We start from the raw sequence: 21,026 nt of genomic DNA, 5'->3' as shown, positions 1-21,026 counted from the left end.
AAAAAAAAACAGCAGAGAAACACCTCTCTTATACTACAACACTATTTTGCAAATTTTCAGTATGAGGAGTGACAAAAAAGATATATTTAGTGAGGAAAAAAATATCATACCATGATGACATTTGGTAGGATTCCAGAGCACAGGGGTGTTACTGCACCACCAACAGCCCATTTTCAGTTGATGACATTATCTCTCTTTACAGTTGCATGACCCCTGACTCCTGTATGACTACTGAAAAAATTCTTTGCACGCTTACCTAAACACAACAAATGATCCAACGTATTAACTTATGCAGATGAATGCAAGTCTACCATAGTTTAAGATCTATGATCTTCAAAAAGCGTGCAATAGTTCTACATAAAGAAAATACCTCGTAGAACTGAAGAAAAGGTTTTCTTAATTCTGAAAAGGGGACTACGGCCTAGGGCTCAGGTTTTACAGATATGAACTAAAATGTCAAACAGTAACACTGCATCAACTTGCAGTAAAATTAGACAATCTCATCATTAATGACTAATTCCGCCCACTGTTACCTATCCAAAGGAAAATTCCTATGGTCTGTTCCCAGCTCTCCTTTTGCTTAATAATGGCAAGTTTCATTTTCTAAGGCTTTTTATTTATCTATACAACGTAGTCCATGGGTCAGATTTTCAGCTAGCGTGCAGTGCTGCAGCTGAACCCAAGTCAGCAGAAACACCACTTATGTTAACTGGAGACATGGTCTTCTTATGCCTCTATTCTTACTAAAAGCAGCTGTGAAATTATTTGTATTGCAATTAAACTTGAATACCCAGTAAAAACAAGCTTTGCCCTAACATACGAAAAATATTCCTCAGCTTGCGTAGGTAGAAACGCTACATGCTTTCCTCTTCCATTACAGGTAGCTGCAGCAAAAGAAAGCACTTCTGTCACACAGCCCTGCCCGCCCTGTAAAGGAATACCATCAGATAACTCTATCCCTTCAAACTAAGCCCTAGGTTCTCTTCTACTTGTAAGCACTCAAGTCATCAACAACTATGCCAAGACCTTGCTAACTGCTCCATTCAATCAGCAGTGCTCAATTTCTTTTTATGGGAAACACGCATAGTCGAGATAAGCAGCCAGCAAGTGCATACAAGGTAAGCTCCAGGACCAGGGGCTTCACTTCAAAAGCTTCCCGGTTACTCATCTCACAGGGTCTTAGAAAATGACAACAGCCCGATTCAATTAGAAGGTAAATGTCTAAAGGGCACAGAATTTTAAGAGCGTAATTAAAATCTAAACAAGCGATAATGGTGTTATCGGATCATTTACAACACTCTTAATGATTTGCTTCAGAAGAGTTAAAAATGAAGTGCCAAGGGCATAATTCTGCGTCAGATCTGAAGCAAATGGGAACTCATAAATTTCACTTCCACAGAGTTTGGATCTTGACCTTGAGGTTATCCTTGAAACTACGTAACTGAGTGTAAGTTAAGAACAAAACTGGAATGACTGAAAGAGATTTCACTTTTTGCAAGGCTGGGCTGATGAAACTATGCTAAGGCAGAACGAAAGGCAGAAAAAAAAATGAAGATAACACCTTCGAAGTACTTTAAGTTTTCCAAGCCCAAATCAAGCCCAAATGAATGACTTGGAACTGTGTTACAACAGAACATCTCTTCACACTCCCACTGCCCTCTCATTGGATTGCTTTGCTTCCTAACAATGGAGCTTTTGATGGATCAGTCAGTTAGAAAGTGATGCCATGGGTATGGAATATTTTAAGACACTATGCAGGAAGCAGTGAAGTCCAGACGCTCCCCTGAAAGCATCATTCCTCACAACTGTTACCTTTTTCAACATGCCTCAGAGATTGCCCTAAGTGAGGGCAAAACTGAAGTCCAGCATCCTGCCACCAGGACACGGTGCCGTTCTGAGTGCAGAGGTAAAAGACACTGCACATAAGCAGCCATCCACCAGAAAAAGGAAAAACGTCTGGTAGAGGAGAACCATCCCCAGCTTCATCCAACAGCACGGTCGCAGTCGGACTCAAGCCACCTCGTGGGAGCATTAGCCAAAGCTCTGCCATGCAGCTCCCATGTGGCCACTGCCCCAGCTGCCCTCAGCCTTTTGTCAGCTCCCAGTCAGCCTGCACCGCAGCAGTCCCAGCTCCATTCCCATAGGACCTATGCTAGGAATACTGATGCAGGGAGAGAGGAACCACTCAGCCTGGCACAGGCATGGCCACTTGAAGATTTTACCCACGGGGACCCGTAGCACCCTGGGGGCCATTTCCTCCCCATCAAACTGGCAAGTCTCTTGAAACAAACTGGGGATTGACACGACAAGGAAAAGCCCACCAGCAAAAACAATGCAGGGACGAAGATGAGCGCCCACACCTACAGGACACCTCGATAATGCACCACAGATTAAAGCCATTCACACTGCCAGTGCTACTCAGACACAAAGTCAGGCAAGCAGAAGGGCCACGACCTTCCTCCTGCAGCAGCATGAACCGAATGCACAGAGATGCATGCCACCCTATCGCTGCAGGAGAAGCAGTGGGAAGGGCAGGAACACAATTTGTCAGTGCTTTTCCTCAACGAATAGAAATATTTCAGAAAGAACTACATTTCTCTTCATCCGTAAGTAGATGGCTGCATTGCACTTTTTTTGCTAAGTACCTGCAACGGTTAATAGGTTGAGCACAAGATCAGAAATAAATCTTTGCATACATAGAGTAAACATATTTGGAGGGCCTCATTAGACACTTGGGCACAACAATTTTAAGTAGGCTCAGGTTCCTCAGACGTCAGCATTTAAGTGGTACCGGCAGCTTTTTTTGTTTGTTTGTTTAAAGAAACAAGTCAAACTATTTTTAGCCTGTGAAACACACAGGTCTATGCCTTTATCCCTTGTGGAACAGAACGCTAATTGCATGTCACGTTTAACACAACATAAACTAAAACATGAGAGGAGACCGTCACCATCACGTTGTTTACAAGTCCTGCTCTCAAGGAGCAATGCCTGAAATGCCACTTTCCTGGCAGTAAGCAGCAATTACACAATGTCACATTAGGCATCGGGAGTATGTGTAACAAGGACTAAACAGGAGTTGCTGCTATGCCTCCGTTTGGAGCTATGCCCACTAAAAATGCAATAAATCATTATCTATTTGTGACTGGCTGCATCTTTTATATTCTTTAAGACATTAATAGACACTATCCAGAAAGAAGAAAGCGACCATTTAAATCGAAGTAGCTACTGCTAAACATTACCAAAAGAATGCTCTGCTTTCCTTTTTGAAATATCAGCCTGTTGGAAAAAATACAAAAATATGGCTTGTAAGAGCTTTCACATCGTGCCGGTGAGAAACTCTCTCAAGTCTTTCAATACTTTATCTTCTCATTGCATGTCAGCAACTACAGAAAAGAACTGAAAAGGTGCAAGAATCTAAAAACTCACCTAGGTGCATGAGCACATCTATTCCCCAGGGAATAAACCAAGAAAACTACTACCAGAAAGTCTACTCAACCTTACTGCCATAATTAGTCTTCACGTCATGCGAGTTTTGGCTCTGAGATAAATGCCCAAATGTCAGATCACCCAGTCCTCCACACAGCATCAGGTAACACACCATTTAAAAAGTCAGAAATAATCTGACCTTATGTTCCAAAGAAGAATTGAACGTTTTCTTGGCTGAACAGAACTATGGGACTACAATTTAAACAAGACAATCGGATGACCTGCCTGGTCTCTGTTCTAAAGAATTTCAACAGCCATTTACGCAGTCAGCTTTCAGAAGAATAATGACAATGCCAGCACCAAAGTCCTCAAAGCCGAATAAATTTATATTTAGTCTTATCTTTTAACTCTCCACATCAGGCCATTCTTGGCCTTTTCCACTTGAGACAAAGGAGTTTTGCTCAGTGGATCAATTTCACCATATCCTCCCGGTGCCAGTCACCGCGTTCTGCCTCTCAAAGTCAAGTTTTCTCGTACATTCTTTTTCTTACCAAGTAATCTAAAAGTCAGTGCATATCAGTAGTAGCAACTATACCAGACTTGACTGGTTATAAAAGTCATAAAGCCCTTAAGTATTCACAACTGCAGAAAATTCAAAACTTGAATCTGTAGCTCATCAGTTTCTCAGTTAATATCTTTCCTTATGGGAGGCATATTCTACAAATGATAATATGAATTATTTTCTATTTTATTTCTTTAAAGTCCATCAACAAGAGAAATAAACTTTCTTCCTAAAGAAAAGCTTTTCTTCAGTTTGCTTTTTGAAGTAGAAATTTAGGTGAGCAGAGGTTTTTCATGCCTTGTGAAGAACTTAATGAAAAAAAATCTATGATTGGCAGGTCAGTATCATGCCAACTGAAAGGAACTGCAATTCAAAACAAGGATTTCTACGTAACCTGAATGCTTGGCAGAAAAAGAAGAGGGCAAAAGATGCTCTCCCTCCCCACCCTCTCTACCGCCAACACACCTGGTATCAGAATGCAGCTTAGTGTCGAGGCAGAGAAAAGCAGACCTCTTCCTCTGTCCTTTAAAGATCTCGTGAGCGAGGACTAAGAGCATAGCAGCCCCTCCCAAAGAGCTTCAGAAGGATGGAAATCCATAAGGAAAGAGCATTCTGCAGACATCCAGTAGAAAGACAGGAAGTGAACAGAAGGGTTCCAAAAGTAAGCTCAGAACATACTGAGTAAGCATGCTCTACTTATGTCTGCTCCCCACCTTCCCAACGCAAATGCAGCCTGAATATGCCAAGGGGTTGGTTAACCTTAACAAAAAAAAGCAACTTGCAGGCACAGGAAAGGAGGAAGGAGGATAGAGAAGATGTGTAAAAAGGTGTTTTAGAGGTCTCTTGAGAGCAGCATGGACTACATTAGTATGCTGGAATTACACATTTGCAACTACTCTGCTGTGAGCTCCTTGCCATAACACTAATAAAAAAGACACAACAGACCACTCCTGCTTAAAAGATTACCAAAGCAGTACTAAGGACTTACTATAAATGTGCATCTTCTGCACAGCATGTTGCCAAATATGCTCGGCAGATGCAGCAGCTGTTAGCAAATAAACACAACAGTACGCTGCAGTTTTAGGTGTGGTTAAAGAAAAAAAGATCAAAGATTTCATCTTTCCAATAATAGAGTAACAATAATGTTTTTAACCGAAATCAAAGGAAATGCTGGTGTTCTGCATGTAAGTAGAGTGTGAAAAGTACAATAGTTTGTTTTGCTGTTACATACTTGAAACTGGCAGAAGTAGGTAGCTAATGTTTGTGTACTTGACATCATAAAACTGAAGTACTTCAGAAAGAATCTCACAGGTTCTCACCGTACACTCCTCTGTCTAGCAGAAGTAAAAATTCATCCACTGCATTTCGCATCTCAGACTCAGTAAGATCCAGCAAAGAAACAACTTTGAAATCCAGCTGTCGTAGCAAATTGGTCAATTCATAGACATCCACCATTGGGGCCTTGAGTTGGGGGTGATTCCAGTAGCTCATATTTCCTATTAACAGAGCTACCTTGTCTGTTGCTGCAAAAACAAAGAAAAAAAAGTAAAACCACAGCACATTTAATGTATTCCCTGGGTTCAACACCTTCAAATTTAATTTCTTCTGAAGTGAAAATAACATCCAGTCTCACTTGAGGTACAATATTTGAAAGTCATCGTGTGTCAGCTATGCAGCCGAACTCATTCTCATCCAAAAACCAAAGCAACATTCCAGCATGTTCTGACAGTCAACATGTCTGAGCTGCGATGCATCTAAGACCAGGCCATCTGTCAAGACAGGTCGAGTCACCAAGGCTATCTGCCACTGCTTTCATGTTTCCTGACAGCACAATTTCTGAATTCCCACATCCAAGAATATAATCAACGTGAACGTTTTTATGGCAAGTTGCTAAAGCTACGGCCACTTACACTTCCCGTCCCTCAAAATAATTTTTCTTGTGTTTCTTAAAAAAAACAAAAACAAAACCACAAAACACCACACAAAAAAAGACCACTTTCATATCTCCATCTCCTATATTTGCAACTCTCTAAACTATAGTATGCTTAAGTAGAAGCCTGTACTGATACATAAACTTTCCTTAAGCTTTATGCAGGTCAAACGTCAGAGGTCTTTCTTCTGTTTGTTAAGGTTTGTCTAAGGTCCTTCCTTGGATTTTAGTAAAATCACAAATATTTATGCCCTGAGAAACAGAGCAGCCAATGAAAGAAAAGAAAAACATTACACTGACAGGAGTGCTTTAGAGACTAGTAGCCTCATTTTTATCTCAAAACTCCACACTGAGATGCAAAAATCATGTATTCAAAGCAAGGTATTTTTCCTCTGGTTTGTTTGTTACTCCTACTCTTCAGTAGGAATTACTGCCCTACTGCTCCAGTGGCAAATGGAATCATACGAATGCCCCAAACCTTCCTCTGTCAGTAACCCCACACTGACTGAAGGTGCCTGTCCACTGCCTCAACATTTAATATTTCAGTTTCTTTACCAAGACTCCCAACTTGCTTTTAACATTTTTGCAGCTGAAAACCTGCCAGGTGTTGAACAGCGTAAACCATCTTTACAGAAGAGAAATGTGAATAGTGATAGTAGAATCCTGCTGTCGAAAAAGTACAAGAAGCACAGGTTTTCTAAATCATTTGGAAAACATGAACGAGGAGTGGGGAGCACTTACATGAAGAAGAGTGATAAGATTGTGGCAGACACCTGCAGCCTTTCCACCAGTTTAGCACCAACAAGACAACGTGCCTGGCCACAGTCAAGTCTACCATGCAACGTTCAGAATGCAAATAAAAACCCAGCAGGTATACTTCAAATTGCACATCTGCTATCCATCTACCCCTCTGAGCTGCAGTTTGAGGTCTCCATGCACTGTGCACAGCTAAAACTGAGCCTGAAAGGACAGTACAGCCTTAGTAGGTAGACTACCATCATCCTAATGCCACTGTCTCCAACCTGCTGAAGCATTCAAAGTAATGGTGTAACACACTTGTTAAGGTCACAGACAAAGGATTTGTAACGGTAACCTGAAACAGATCAGAAGTTGTAGACACTCCACCAAGTCACTAAAAATACAGGTGCCCCCATCACAGCCTACTATTGAAAGGGCAGCCAAGCATTACAAAGGGCTACAAAACACACAGATGCCTCCTTCCTAGCAGTTATTTCGCAAGTTATTTCACAAGCAATGGCAGAAGCCACAACTACAAAAGCACTTACCAAAAGGTCTGTCGCTGAATTGTGCTTGTAGGTCTGCTTGAAAGAGATTACAACAGATCATCAGTGAGTACAGTCACAGCCGTCAGCATCAGCAAATGAACTGCACATTCCAACACCAACACTCCACCACTACTGCTTTGATTAGTAAGTTACTCCTTCACTGTTTTCAGTTATTTACCTGATATCTTTCACCTACTCTAGCAGGCTTCAAATAGCTAGTCCTATATACGTAGAGATAACAGATGCTTAGGGTATAATTTTGAACCTTGCACACCGCACATCAGCACTTTCAGTAACATCCAGAACAGTTCATCCAATCCCAATGAAATGCAGAAATGAAAGATGGGGGAATGCTTAGCAGGGACAACAATTTGACACGTGAAATACTTTTGTTTTGTACTTAACAAAGGGACAGGAATGTCTAATGTCCCACAGAATGGAACTCTGAATAACATGTATCATGACAATGCTACTGATGTAACCTTGGGTGAAAGAAACATTTGATATCTAACCCAAGAAACTATGTGATTTGAGATTTTAGGAACACTGTTGCAGGGACAATTCCCTCAGGGAGTACTATTCCAGACCTTTGTTTTTACAATAAATATCAAACAGGCTTCAAGTCACACTAGCTCACACCAATTTATATGAATTTATGAAATACATTAACTCAGTCTTTTGGGGATAGGGAGATATCTTGCATCCTGTTCACCTTAATCATCTGAAAAAGCATCCGTGTACTAAAATGCAAGAGTCCATCAAAGCCATTGACAAGAGAACAAAAGATAATTCCTTCTGTATTTGCAAAAGTAAACACAGTAAGTATGCAAACAGAAAAAAAGAGAGGATTGGTGTGATTTTGCAGAGCCAATAGCAACTCTGTGGCTCACTGTATATCTTCAAGGCAGTTTACTGAAACCAGAAAGCAGTGCTGTTCTGAACAGAGTATCTGCCACTATTAAATCTCCAGTTATAAAAACATCCAAGTAATGTAAACTAAACATTATGACCCAGTTAGGCTTCAGCAATTGTTATTTGTAACAAGAAATGAAGATGTGAAATTAAAGCTTTTCAAACACGTCACTTACCCGTTTTTTGAAGATCACTTAGCTCTTCTGTGGAGACACACACCAATAAAATTAAGTTTAAGCAAGTACCAAAAAAGTATCTATTTCATTAATAAATATGTAATTGTCATGTCATTATTAACAGAAGCCAAAAGCTAGAAAAAAATTCAAAAATACTTCTGGCTTCATATTTCTGTAAATCTAACTTTCATATGTTTATTCCACATGCACAGAAGAGAACTATGTTAACCACATATGCAAGACACAGCATTACAATAGAGCTAAAACAAAGGGAGAAACACACCATGCCTCAGTCCCATGGGCATGCAAGCAGCTTAAATGAATAAGGAATAAGACATCAGAACCACTCACGTGAAAAAGAGATCTTTGAGGACTGCTGGAGAAGCAACATCCCTGAGCAAGAAGTATTTCTTCGTAAAGCCATATCCATTCAGGGGGATATAACTTTCAGATACAATTTTCAAACACTCTAAACTACCACAGATTTCAGTTGACTACTTTCAGGACACTGGAAATTACGGAAAATAAAAGTCCTTTATGTGAGGCCCCTCAGAGCATGCCTACTCCATGCAGTGGAGCATGTGGCAGATCAACTGAAGCAGGCATATGCTCACATGGGAAACTCTACCTAACTAAAGTGAAAATAGCAAGGGTTTTAATGTAGCTTCGTAGCAGAACAAACTTGCATCCAAGCAAATCTTAATTTGAGTTCAGCCCCCGGCATGATCTTCTGCTTCCAGAGCTGGTTGAATTGCAGGTAGCAAGGCTTCTGCACAGCATCCATCATTTACTGCAGACACCCTCCCAAGCCAGAAAGGATGCTAACGCTTAAGGAGATGACCTGTTACAGAAGCTAAACTGTGGAAGTGGTTGATATTGGAATTTGTGCTACTTGTATGTTGTGGTACACAGTACTCTCACAATGTCAAACCTTCAGCAAAGGGGCAAAAGAGCAGCGGTGGCTCCTGTTAAACTTTGAACAAGAAAGGTTGCACAGCAGTTTGACTCCAAAGAAACAAAGGGCAGAGAGCCACGTACAGTGCCTTGAAAATGCAACTGTTTTCATCACTGTTGACAGAGAAGCCTGAGGTAGTGTGCTGCTGTAAGCAGCCTTACATCTTTCCATATGATTATCCCACTGTGTAAATTGTACAGACTTTGAGATTCTCAATAATCAACTGATGGCGTAGTAGCTATGCAAAGAAGAAAAGAAACAAACCTAATAAGGTTGCTGGAAACACATCTTACAGACACAGAGCTGACTGGAATGAGCTCTATCCAACTCTTCCAGACCATTCAGGCTCCTGAATGTTACCAGATTTTCTTGCAGAGATGTTGCTTCCTGAGCCCAGCCAAAGAAATCTCATGAAGATCATTAGATCTTACCAGAAACATCAAACACAGGACACAAAAACAGTGTAGAATTCAACTTTGAATACTACAGGAGAAAGTAGCTTGATATCAGGGCAAAGTAGAGAGAAGCACATGCAGCAGGAAATGTTCCATCACCCATCACTGTTTTAAAGCACAGCAAAGTTCATTATCCATGTAGGCTTTTCAGCAACACACAATAATCCATCATCCCCATTGTTAATTTTTTAAAAGTGATTCACAACTGAAGAATTACTTTACCTTCTGTGCACTCCACTGCCATAGCTTTCCTTCCTTGTGTTTTAAGGGAGGGGAGGGGGGAGAATTGGAAGACAATTTCTCTCAGTTATGAGAGTTAGAACACAAAGTGGAAGACAAAGTTCACTTCCAATCTGGCTCATTTTTCTGCACTATAAATCTGTCAACACTGGCTACGATATTTATAGTAATTGTTAATACAATTCTGGAGCACTATAATATTTCTTAACAAGAACTTTTCATATGAATTATGCAATAATATTCTCAGATGAATCTGGAAGCTATACAAACAGATCTTTCCCTGTTTATTTTACTGCAAATACAAGCACACACACTAATCAGTGTTATAACCATTTATTTCACTTGCTATGAATAATCTCACCTGCCCTGATAGCTGAAGAACCCCACATAACAGTTCATATCACTAACAAGATCTTAACGAAATCTCAAGGTTTAAGCTGTTACTCAGTTGTCAAAAAACATGAAGATAAAGAAATCAGCTCTCCATCTGTTGACAAGCCATGCTCCCAGTAGCAATGCCAAAGTGTTAGCATCTCTACGTTAGCTACCATAAAAACCCAAACCACTTCACAATTCATAGAACTATAAAATTGCCTTTGCTGCCAGCAAGCACAGCTATTTTAATAAACAGATAAGCTAAAAATACAGGCAGCTAAGTGTTTGGCTTAATACTAGAAGTCTGAGAAATTCTAATATTAGGGAAGAAGTTGATAAATCATCTGATCTGTATAAAACCGACGAATTCCATACCTATAATGACTTCTATCTTCTTACTGTCTTGGTCTTCCTGGTCATTGAACACATGACACCAGTATGTTCCTCCATGTTCCATGTCCACACAAGATACCTAAGTGAGAGCACAACTAGAAGTCATCCTGCCAGCCCCCAGAAGAATATCTGCATCAGTTTCATTTAAGCCACCCCCCAAAAAAAAACCCACTAAAAATTAAAAGCAAAGCCTAAACTAATCCAACAGTTGCTGATACCCTTATTCTACGTTAGATGTTCTAGAAATGCATTCAAGAATTGAAGAAAGGACACAAATCTGTCCAACAGGCTTGAGATGCTATCAGTACTAAATGTAACTGATCTTACACAGAGCTTTACAGTACGGGATAGAATGAGACACTTTAACTTTTACTGGTACTTAATCTTTGTGTTATGTCAATAACCCAAAATGTACTGTGGACTTCCACACCACGACTACCATTTCAAACACCTTCATGATTATAATTCTGCACGCTGGAGCCTCAGAACAGCATCAGCACCTGAGTAACAGATCAGGAGAGCTGTGCACTTGCACAGATGTTATAAAAGCTGTGATGAAGTTACTTTCTTCATGGACATATTACACGGTATGCTGAAGGTGGTAATATATTAATCTCCCAAGGATGGCACTGTGTGATAACTTACCATGTAGACATTTTTGCTTCCATTTGCTAAAGGAAATCCATTTCTGAACCACTGGTATTGAGGAATTGGGTTTCCAACAGCTCCACATTCTAATACCAAAGCATCTCCCACAGTCAGGTTTTGTGGCTGAGGCTGAATACAAATGCACAGCTTCTTTTCGGGCAAACCAATTAAGCTCCCTTTAAAAAATAAAGAAAAAATGAGGGGGGAAAAAGTGAGATAAATAATGTACAGCACATCTCCCCGAAACTAGAACAGTCTGTTCTAACAGCAATAAAATTAATGTACTTGTCTGTAAGGAGTATGCTAATAATGAGTCACAAGTGCATTCCATTTTTTCAGCTGAAAAGTAAAACAGGACCGCACAAAAAACACACCTCAGAAGTTCCTATGCATCATTTATTCCTGCCAGTAGTATTACAAAAGGGCACAGCTGCAAAATGGAAAAATATTATAGAAAGGATTTAGAGAGAAGAGCAAATATAAAGAAGTATTGCTGCCAAGGGACAGACTGAGGATGTGTGCAGGTGTGCACACAGGAATGAGAATTTCATTACATGATTTTGTTTGCTTCACTGTAGAAAAGTCAATGTAAAAATCTGGTAATTAGAGGGAAAGTTTAATGATAGGAAAGAGATTTTATTCAGAAAGCAAAAGTGAAAAAAAACTTTAGCATATGTACTTGAAGGCAAAGAAAGTTCTCCTTTTTCAGCTAGAGCACAAATAACACAGAAAGATTTCCCATTTCTAGAAAGGGAAAAAAAAACCAACAACTCTTTATTAAGCAATACCTGTGACTTTAACAGCAACAGATTCAAATCAGGGGTTCCTGGTTTCAAAAATTACAATGGCTATCCCATGCATTAAGTGTTAAAAGTCAAATCTCCTTGCTGGCCAGCTGAGGGGAGGATAGGATGGGGGCAGAAAGCATTTGGAGTTAATTACTTGGACACTGTTTTTAATGATAATACCCATAATATTTTGATTCTAATTACACTGTCATGCAAGTCCTGCAAAGAAAGTCAGTAAACAAGAAAAGGGCTTCCATAAAATTTAATATAGACCATACAATCAGAGAAAACATGTTCATCCAGTGCATTAACTACATCTTGTCCAATATATGCAGATAGACCACTGAATCTCCAACAAATGCCTATCTGCTTAACTTATTTCACTGTTTAATTTCCCCTGTTGTTAGAAAGTATTTTCCAGTGTCTAGCCAAACTCTCTTGCTGAAATACAGACACTTCATGCCTATGACTTGTAAGTATTAAGATAGCTCATTTCTCTTTGCAGCTGCTTTGTAGATAGTAATGTTTTGAAGACATTTTCCTCTTGCCACAAGCATTCTCTCCACAGATTTCAAAGGACACTGAAATAGCTTTTCATCTTCTCCTGGAAGATAATTTCATTTTCCTGACATCTTTATATGAAGGATGCAAGGGGGAAACACTACTGACTCGTGACACAACACAAAATATGCAGTCTTTACAGTGTGAAGATAGGAGCAGAAGTCAGCTGCACTCTTTAGCTGCTTTTCTCATTCACCTTTAGGCCGAGAACAAGGCCAGGCTATTAGATTAAATAATTTAGTTTAGTTTTTTGTTTTGTTTGCTTTAAAAGGTAGACTTAGCACACAACCTATCCTCATTTAAAACTATTGACTATTCTATAAAAAATATACAAAACGCAAACCTACACACACCAAAAAGAAAAGAACACCATTTCAGCAACCTCAGAAACCACAAATAAGTGCACAGTATTAATAAACTAAATCCAAGAAGCAGATTTCCAAGATTTACTTTACAGTCACAGAATCACAGAATGTCTGGTATTGAATGGGACCTCAAATATCATCTTGTTCCAACCCACTGGCTACAGGCAGAGTTGGCAACCTCTAGATCAAGCACTAGATCAGTCAACTAACAATAAATTCTAGTACTGGCTAGATACTCTTGAGTGGACAGCTATATAATCCTATCGGTTTTCTGCTCTTACTCAATTCTTTTCACTCGTCCACTTCCATCTTTTTATTTTGTATGCTGCAGATGGAGATTACCCCATCAGTGAAGTAAACCTATCTTCAAGCCAGTGCCATGATCCATATGGACTTAACGTAGGTGCATCTGAATTACTGTGACTTTTCTTATGCACTTAACACATTTACTAAACCCGTGAAGATGCAATTCACACCAAAAAGACCCAGTTTAACTCACGTGTTGATAAGCTTTAAGTTGCAATCCGCACAGAAGTTTCCCACTGTAAGAAGGCCCTGCCACTCACCGTGAGCTGTACCCTGGAGATCACAAACTTCCAGTCGTGCCCACCGACTGAATGTAAACGAGGATTCACTGTTCACTCGGCAGATGTAAAAGCCAGCGTCGTCCACTTTCACTGGATTTAAAACCAGTTCTGGAGAATTACCATGGGGAACCTGAGTGACACATGAACCAAGAAGTACTTAAAAGTTTAGATTAAGTTAATCTACACAAGGATCAAACATTAGAATATTTATTCAGTGTCCATTAACAGCAGCTTCAACTCCTTTGCTTAAAAATTTTTGGATGAGAAAGTTTTGTTCCATATACTTAGTAGCTTAGAGACAGATTTTCTTCCAGGAATGATTCGTATGCCTCTATTTAAGACAGCTGAGTTTTTAAGCTGGTCGAAAAACTCTTCCTGAAATTAGTCACAGTAGGAAGATAACCAGACAAGAAACATGGGCAAAAGCGCTGCCACGTGAACGCTACAGATACAGGCTCACATACATTCCAGCATTTCACTGAAGAAGTCTCTAACACCACTGAGGTCAGGTCTTCAATTGTTCAGTCTTATGAACCAGTTTTCATCTGTCTAAAACCAATGGTGACTGGCATTTTTGCAGCGTGGCAGTTTCTGAGTAGCTTGTGTGAAACTTCATGGTAGGCTTAGACAAATGAACTTGCAGTTTCCAAGATTAGTATCCAAGGAGAGAGGGCTTCGAACACACTGAACTACCTCACTGTTTTAGCACGCTGTCAGGGTCACCATGGAGCAGTTATTCAACTTACATTTCTATTAGTAGATGAAGCAAACTTTTCTTTATGTAATTGAGCTCATTAGCCCTTCAAAAAAAATTTTGGAGAGAAAATCCAATTCAGCACTAGAAGTATCACAGATTAGTCTGTGGAATTGTTACTTACTGATTTCCACAAATTAAAAAAAATATGTACGTATATGCACATGTATTCTCTATCAACTATTACCTCTTCTTTCTGCTTGAACCACTGGTAATGCACAAATGGGTGTCCTGATGCCCAGCAGCACAGCTTGACAACCTGGCCACAGAGCACTGCTTGAGAGTCTGGCTGTACAACAATCTTTATGCCTTTAAAAGAGAATTTACATGTAGGAAAGTTATTAAGAAATACAACTCGAAATTTAAATTTACATTTAAATTGTCCTCTAAGCAAAGAAAGTTTCTGTCATTAAATATACTTGAAAATAATCTGGGTTCTCTGTGCATATAGACAGTTTCATTTAGTCAGATAACTTTAAGACATCCAAAATTGTCTTTCATTACACAAATCCATGCTTGAACCACAGAACCACGGGGGTTAGAAGGGATCTCTGGAGATCAGTCCAGCCCCTCGCCCCAAAGCGTTTTAATTTCAAAATACCTCATTATCTCTTACTTAAAGCAAACAGCACTTTCAGTGGCATTACGTATTCTTTCTGGGAAGGGTATTCCCACAACATACGTTTTGGAGCTTGCTCACTCCTAATAATTTAACTTGTTGAGCTTCAGCTATGAGAGAAGGCACAGCCTGAGGGAGGGTTCAAAACAGTAAGAGCTGGTTGAACTACAACATACCGTGTTTTTCAACTATTGCTCATGCAACTTATTAGACAACATCAGTTTCCTTTATGGCTTTAGCTCCTGCAGAGCACAGGGCGGGGGTTTTCTTTTTACCAATGTGCAAGGTAAAATTTTCCACTTCAGATTTTAACTGCCAGGAAATAGTGTGAGTGAAATTCTGATAGCAGTCTGATATGATCCAGTTGTTTTCTTAACCTAGACCAGTACAGAGATCTAATTACAGCACAACCCCCACAACAGATCTGCTGTTATAACCAAGGTCATAGGAAGAAGAAGGGGGAGGGGGGAGAAAGAAAAGTCATCTGCAGAACAGAAAGCTTAACCTCAGGGTGCTGACAAAGAATGTGTGCACCTCTGGGCAAGGTGTTCAGCAGTGCCGAGGTGACAATGCTTCAGTCTAATGATTTTTCTTCCTTATTATGGATGGTGCATGCATGTAGCAAACACAGTGGGACCGTAAGTAATAGCACATGCTAGTGATGAGTTGCTGCAACACCGGTTATAGGAAAACACGGAAATAGTGAATGATACAAAACCACTTCAGTACCTTCTCATTACTCTCTGGAATTAAGAATCACACACAAAATAGGTATTCATACTAGATTTCATTTTGTTTAGAGTTGGTCTCTTTCCCTATTTTGGGAGAAAGCAGGTTTCTTCATTATCATTTAATGAATGTGCTTTGCAGAAGCTGAAAGCGTAGCCCGGCACAGTGGCAGCATTCCAGTTTACTGGGCGAATAACCTTACAGAATAATGCGAAGTAAACAGAAACTGCATGCAAAAATAGCTCGAAAGAGATCACAAACATCCCAGTTCAGGACTGTAATTTGCTCCGAGCCTTCTTACTGCACTACGCCAGGAGTTTTCTCTGCTTCCCCCAGCTCTCCCATTTAACGGTTTAGTCACACATCAGAAGTTTGTCCTAAAAGAAAGTGCTTGAGGAAGAAACCATATCAATTTGATCAACAGGTTAAAACTAAAGCAGAAACACACGTGGTCAACAGACTGAAACAGAGATTATGGTGTATGGAAATCATGTGGTCCTTGTCTAGCAGAGAAGTGTGCTCTGTTAGCTTCCTCCATACAAAACCTGATTCTGAAACAGCTGACCACACTGGAAGCTATTCCAGCCTAGGTACTGGACTTGAAAATTCCTTGCCTACCTTCTCCTAAAACAACTTCCTCCTAGAGCCTTGCTCTGGAGACTGATATTTCAAATTTCTCATTTAATACTTCCTCTGCTGTTTTTCTGAGTTAAAGGGAACATTTTAAATAGCTTTGAGTATCACAATCACCAACGTCAAACAAGGCAAACAGGAAGTTTATAATGTCAGTTCAAGGGACAGAAGATTTGCACTTTTATTCTTTATAATCTTTCCTGATTTGCATCACAGACACCTCTTGAAAAAGTAGTTGAGAAAAACAAATCATCTGGAAGATCAGCATCTTGTACTCCTTGGAGGTGTTACAACCAAGTTCTAAGAAAACTGACTCATAACTTCTTCACTGTTTCATTTATTTTCCTGCCATTCATCCAGTATTATATAGCTACTTCCTGCGAACACTAAAAAATGTAGTGGCTTAAAAAGAAAACCTTCTGACTCAATTTTCTGAATGATAATGAAGATACACTGGCACTTCTTCAGTTTTCCTTAGACTACAAGAAGCTCAGGCTGTACTCTCAACGATGGCAAGCTGACCAGACCTTGCAACATGCAGTGCAAATTAGGTACTCAAAACATTAACTACAATCCAACTGTTATGTTCTTAGCTTAGGCGTTGGTAAGCATTTTCAATCATTTCTGGAAACTCTGTCTCAATTATTCACATTCAGGCTGAAGTGATTAAACCACTGCAGAGAGAGGTCAGTTTGGAGAGGGGAAATATCTCTTTGCTCTCCTTTCAATCACCACAGCACACAAAGACTAGACATTAGTAACACAAATTGCATATTATGCCTTTTTCCTTTTGAGACTGGGAAAAAACTCTTATAATTTCGTGAATTTTCCACAAGTTTAGAAACCAAATAAAGGGAAAGGACAGAGATGACCCAAGGAATAGGATGCTGTGGTTTGCTCAACAACAAAAAGAATTTAAAAGTTACTACAATTTTCTGTGTTAAGAAGAAGAACATTTTCTAGTGTTAATACAATGCAGCAGACAAGTCTGTAAACTCAGAGAGACTAAGCAAGTAAGTTCTGGGTCTTGATTGTTGGAGCCTGTGATTCTCTGAGGTCTTTTTGTAGCTGCAAAACAACTTCTCAGCTTATAACAATACATCTGTGCCATAAAGGCACTGAAGTACCATCACCAACAGATCAGTATTACAACAGTGTACTCAAAAGCTCACAAAAGCTTGGGTCTTTAACTGCATAAACTAACCTGCTAGAAAATGGTCTAAAAACCAGTATGACAACCATAAAGGTCTTTATTAAACAATCCCACCCTAAAGCAACATTCAAGCTTTCTTTTTGTTTACTAGAACAAATGAGCAGTTATGAACACGTACTTTGATTTCAAGTGTATCACACCCTGAATATTTAAATAAACTCACTCTAACTGTAACTACTACTACTACCTCTTTTTGAATAGTTCAAAAAGTCTTTGAAATAAATTTTCTTCAAATGCCTTCTGCTTTGCTTTCTCCTGGTTTCATCTTCTCTCTCTCTCTCTAAGCTATCTAGCCCTCCTTACAGCAGACGTAGCTCATTCCATCATACCTCACAGAGATTAACTAACAGCAAGATAGACAATCTCTGCCTTTCAAAGAGGATTTGGCAGAAGTTTCCTTGTTGGCTTGTTCTCCTCCACACAAGGTACCTTAGCTATCTATGCACTAACAGCCAGAATATGACATGACAGACAGTTACATAAAGGTCTGCAAACTCAATCATGGCAATACTCAAGGAGATTACAGGTCAAGCAAGCACAATGTTTTGGCTCAGTGCAGGGATGGTTTAGTACAAGCCTGAGTCAGTAATATTCTTTGCTTTCAGTTCTCCTCCATCAACCACCATAAACAACACAGCATACTACTGCTGCACATCCCTACAAACAAACTCTTGCCTCTCAGAAGCACAGTCCAGCCTCAATTATATGACACTGAGTCCCCTCCTCCCTGCCAAGCCTACTGTGGTATACTTCAGGTGCACAAAATTATCCCATAGCTCAATCACACTTTGCTCAAAAAATCTGCTGCTCCTAGTTTAGTACAAAGCAGATGCCTTAACTGGATGAAATGGCAGCAAACCACTGCTATAGTACTTTATCTGAAAAACTCCACCGTTGTTTTAACAATAATTCTAAGTCCATGGCTTCTTTTTTCAGGCTATCCAAAGAAAAGAACAGCTATCAGTATATCAGACAGCTTGCTAGTTTCATTCTCATTCCTACTCCCTATTTTCAAAGGAAGCTTTTGTAACACCCTAGCAATTGAATTTTACCATATCCTGAGGGAGGACATAAAAAAGGTGCACAGTCTTGAACCAGAACAAGAAGAATTTGGTCTGCATTCCTACTGTGCACGCCCTTGCACTGCCCACACTTCTAAACTTTTTATGAAGAAGCAAGCTGAATGCCTTAGACAGCAGAAAATAACCTAGTTCTTTGCTACTTTGTTTGTTTTGCTGTCCAATTAGCAACCTGGAATGGATTCAAGGTGCACTAGAACTGGTGCTAATTGAACCCTTCCCTTTCAATTAGGGTAAGCTATGAAATGCAGTTCACAAAACCTGTAGCCTGAACAAATGGCTGGCAAAGCTACTGGTCTTTCTAACCCAACTACTTCTGTTCTATAAACACCTCCCAAAGGCAGAGCTGAATACAGAACACAAGTTAGCAGAAAGAACAACAGCACCTGTCATATATATGCAGCCAAGTCCAAGCCTACAACAATACTGCATTAAGCCTGCTTATCTACTTGACCTACTTTTAATCTCAGAATCATATAAACGAATACCATTTACTAGAATTCAAACGCTAACAATGCTTTTACTGTAGAAATAAATACTTCAGTACTTCCAGTGCAAAACGCATGGTTGCAGTGTACTTCCAACGCAGTGGAAGTACAAACCAGAGCTGACCTGAATAGCTGAGACACTGGAGAGCCTCTGTGTGCTCCAAGGCCTGCAAGAACTCCACCAGCTCCACTACTGTGCAGCCCCTGTCACCCAGCAGCTTCAAGAGGCTCCAGCTTGGGCTTCCTTCTGGCTCCAGCACTTTGAGGGAACACTGTTCTAACTCCAGGGGGCTGCAAAATAAAAAGACATAGGACACGGCATAGAACTTCTTAATATTCTTTCTGAAAAATGGAGATGAGTTAAAAAAACAGTTTTGATTAAAAAAGAAAAAACAGAGAGAAGGGAATATCTCATCTGATTTGAACAAATTTATAGTATTTCCTTCAAGTTTCAGGAGTCCAGACATTATAAAGCAATGCTCCCACAGACAGAAATAAGTATTAATGAACCGCACGCTCTGGAAACAAGAGATGCTTGAACTAACAATTGCTACCAAATTTACTGAGAAATCTTCTAGTTCTCACATTTCAACGTCTCAGTAGAAAAACAAGTGCAGCACCTTTCATTCTCACCTGCCTGGTTCAGGAACAGAAAGGACTGAGTCATAGTCTACATGGAAAGCCCAGAAAGGCTGAGATGCCCAGAGCAGCTGCTAGAGCACTGACTGCTGCAGCCTCCTAACAGTTCCAGTGCATTTATTATAGAATCATAGAACAATAGAATGGCCTGGGTTGAAAAGGACCTCGAAGACCTCGAGTCTCAACCCCCCTGCTGAGTGCAGGGTCGCCAACCACTAGACCAGGCTGCCCAGAGCCACGTCCAGCCTGGCCTTGAATGCCTGCAGGGACGGGGCATCCACAACCTCCTTGGGCAACCTGTTCCAGTGCATGACCACCCTCTGAGTGTCTCCAGGTGTAAACTTTCACACTTCTAAGCTTCAGCTTTAAAGCTTCACGTGCTTTCAATCACAGCAGATTAAACTAACACCGACAGCAAGGGCGTGGGTAGAGCTGTGGATCCATCCATGCTTATTAACTCACAGTGCCACACAAAGCGGCAGGAAAGATGCTTACACTTATCACGCAGAACGTCACTGCATTTGAGTGGATAATACAGGTAAAGAATTACAGCCATAGGCCCTACAAAGGAACCACAGTGCGGACCTCAGTCTCTGTTTCCCCACGTTAACAGCCACTGCCGTCAGAGAGGGGCCATGCCCGCTCAGCACGCCCAGCCCCGCTCTCGCAGCGCCTTGCCTTTCGGACAACGCTCCCTAAGGCAAGACCTGTTGAAGGCACAGAGAGCAAAGTGAGCAGGAAGCGATGTACAGAAAGCGACCTAGGAAGGAGAAGCTGAAGAAGTTAACCGCACAGGGCCGGCGCAGGGAAGGCCACCCGGCGCTCCCCGTGCCGCGCTCAGCAGGCCGGCAACGGGGCCGCAACCCGGGTTGGCCCAGGAGGCCCCGGGCCGGCACCCGGCTCCGCACCTGCCCCTCCCTGCTCCCTTCGCGAGGCCGCGGCCTCACCCTCGCCCCTCCAACACGCGCGGTCCGTCCGCGCCGGGGCTCCCCGCCGCCCCTCACCTCAGCCGGACGCGGCCGCGGCTCCCCGCGCGCTGCGCCAGCTCCCGCCAGCCCTTGCCGGGCGCCGCGCGGTCCAGCAGCTCGCTCAGCCTCCGCAGCAGCGGCTCTGCCAGGCGGCTGAGGGGCATGGAACCCGGCGGGCTGCGCGGCGGCTCCGACATCGCCCCGCTGCCGCCGCCAGCCACGGCCCGCCCGGGGCGGTGCTCCCG

At 41.1% G+C, this 21,026-nt stretch overlaps 1 protein-coding gene across 4 annotated transcripts in view; it reads right to left on the bottom strand.

The window, feature by feature from the left end:
- MALT1 (MALT1 paracaspase) overlaps positions 1-21,017 on the bottom strand; it is a 32,161-nt gene extending 11,144 nt beyond the window's left edge. Inside the window, exons 1-10 of one of the 4 annotated variants that reach the window (XM_021380128.1) lie at positions 20,818-21,017; positions 19,299-19,465; positions 14,601-14,722; positions 13,639-13,789; positions 11,356-11,534; positions 10,693-10,789; positions 9,925-9,957; positions 8,293-8,319; positions 7,205-7,240; positions 5,308-5,511 (exon numbers count right to left, since the gene is read on the bottom strand). In XM_021380128.1, coding sequence (XP_021235803.1) covers positions 5,308-5,511; positions 7,205-7,240; positions 8,293-8,319; positions 9,925-9,957; positions 10,693-10,789; positions 11,356-11,534; positions 13,639-13,789; positions 14,601-14,722; positions 19,299-19,465; positions 20,818-20,978 — 1,177 coding nt within the window. In that variant the 5' untranslated portion in view covers positions 20,979-21,017. The remainder of the gene's footprint in view (positions 1-5,307; positions 5,512-7,204; positions 7,241-8,292; positions 8,320-9,924; positions 9,958-10,692; positions 10,790-11,355; positions 11,535-13,638; positions 13,790-14,600; positions 14,723-19,298; positions 19,466-20,817) is intronic. The other 3 variants (XM_021380129.1, XM_021380130.1, XM_021380131.1) reach the window with 3 other exon arrangements.

Source organism: Numida meleagris, chromosome Z (assembly GCF_002078875.1).
Source record: "Numida meleagris isolate 19003 breed g44 Domestic line chromosome Z, NumMel1.0, whole genome shotgun sequence".
In the NCBI taxonomy this organism is placed as follows: Eukaryota; Metazoa; Chordata; class Aves; order Galliformes; family Numididae; genus Numida; species Numida meleagris.
The sequence above is the reverse complement of the archived record's forward strand: the minus strand, read 5'-3'. Positions and strand labels throughout refer to the sequence as shown.